General features: G+C 32.9%; 1 protein-coding gene across 1 annotated transcript; it reads left to right on the top strand.

Annotated features, from left to right (window-relative positions):
- Positions 1-105: 105 nt before the first annotated feature.
- On the top strand, positions 106-1,148 carry LOC112461527 (the record flags this gene model as incomplete). Its single annotated transcript, XM_025026793.1, has 5 exons — positions 106-256; positions 339-464; positions 544-667; positions 798-876; positions 923-1,148. Coding segments are annotated over exons 1-5 (663 nt in total), but the record flags the coding sequence as incomplete, so codon positions are not given.
- Between the last annotated feature and the right edge of the window lie 903 nt (positions 1,149-2,051).

Below are 2,051 nucleotides of genomic sequence, written 5' to 3'. Positions count from 1 at the left end.
TTTATTTTAAAAAATTGTGTGTAATATGTATAAATATATGAAAAGAAAAACAAAAAATAACTAAATAATTATTTTTATAGATATAAAAATGCCAGCTTGCTGTGTGTCAACATGTTTAAAACGCACAAAGAAAGGAATAAAAATTTTTATGGCTCGTTTCCCAACGAATCCAGAAAGAAGAGATGTTTGGATTGCTAACATAGGCAAACATAGATTAAGGAATTGGAAATCGACAATAGATCTGTTTGTATGTGAAGTAAGTAATATGTGAGAGATAAATTAATTTCATTTGAGTTATAAAAATAAAAATACTGACAATATATAAAAATTTTTTATAGGTACATTTTGCAAATAATATGTGGGAAAAAGTACGCGATGACGGGAAAAGAAAATTAAAAGGCAACGCTGTGCCCACAATTTTCCCTGCTCAATTGGAAATGAGCAGTGCATCTATTAGTACAAACGTGAGTTTCCTTTCTTTGCGTATCTTAGTTAAAAACAGCAAAAAGTATTACCTTTTCATGAAAATAACGAACTTTTTAGGAAAAAACTAATAAATCTTCACAAAGGCAACCTGGTGCATTTGAAACATTTAATGTTCATGAAGACAAGCAGCAAGAGGACTGTCTCGGAGCAGATGTTCCTGATATTATTCCATTGACATCGAGTAATGTTGCAAATTCAATAACAATTTATTACTCTTTCTGTGGTTACAAAATTTGACTTACTATAATATATTACCATTATGTTATTCATTATTTATAATTACTTATACGACTTCTTATATTATCTTGTAAATTCCTCTATTCCTACCTATTCAAGAGAAATAAGCAACCAAGAACTTAATGAAGTTGAACGATTAAAGAAAGAGTTAAGGTCGGTTAACATCAGATTGCGTCGAAAACATATTTTCTTGTGTTAGAGCTAAACAACCCATTCCAACCGCCTTGCAATTCAAGCAAAATTTAAAAATAATCGCAATTTTAAAATATTTAAAACCTGTAGGTAATTCCAGCTACGAAGAAGACGACAGAATTATTGTTGGCGATTTTTTGAGTACACCTAAATCTAAAGAAATAAAAAACCGTTTGCCACCTGTTCCTGATTTGTCAACGAGAAAAATACACATAGGGGACATTGAACTGAATGTATTGTACAACATCGCCGGCTATATTCTCTCCCGTGTTTCAAACAATAATATTACTTGTAAATTGTGTTTAAGTTCCGCTGGATCTCTCACATACAATCCATCTTCAAAATTTGCAAAATTTGTGTTGTTGAAATCTTTTCGACGTAATACGCTTTTTTTCGTAAATAACGCAACATTTGAGTATTTTTATCAGATGGAAATTGTTATGAGGCAGTACTTACCATATCTAAAAACAAATTTTGAAACGACTAAATTTGATTTAGTTCATTTTTTTCATGAAAAAATGCAGGCCATTGCATGCGAAACGTTGAGAAACTGTCACAACATAAAGAATAAGATAATGATGCGTTTTATTCGATTTCGACTTCGAATAGGGAATTCTGGAGGCCGTTTACCGAAAAAAATATATAATAGTAAAACTATGGCGATGCATGCGACAATACGATAATTTACAATAAATATAATATAGTTATATCATTATGTATAAGTACGTATATATATATATATATATACGTATATATATATACAGGGTGCCCCTGAATTCTTGGTACTTTTCTCATATCTAGATAGAGCGAGCCAAACTGAGTCGAAAAGTCATGTACCATTTTGCAATTTTCGCAATAGTTAACGAGTTATTAATGATTAAAAATCGCCGTATTAGCCCGCCTTCCGCCAAATCTAAGCGCGCGGCGAGATGCGGCCGCCCCGCGGTCGGCGCGCGGGCAGTTGTTTACTACAAGCGGCGATGATTACGCACGAGCGGCGCGTAACGCCGGGCCCCTGTCCTAAGCGATGATAATTTCTCTCCTTTTTTTAAATAGAAATAAAATTTTCTAACAACATAGAACATTTTTTTGTGCGTACGTATGTACATACGTGTGTACATGCATACAGGAAAATC

This window comes from Temnothorax curvispinosus, unplaced genomic scaffold (assembly GCF_003070985.1).
Source record: "Temnothorax curvispinosus isolate PA1 unplaced genomic scaffold, ASM307098v1 QBEX01001234.1, whole genome shotgun sequence".
Lineage (NCBI taxonomy): Eukaryota > Metazoa > Arthropoda > Insecta > Hymenoptera > Formicidae > Temnothorax > Temnothorax curvispinosus.
The sequence above is the reverse complement of the archived record's forward strand: the minus strand, read 5'-3'. Positions and strand labels throughout refer to the sequence as shown.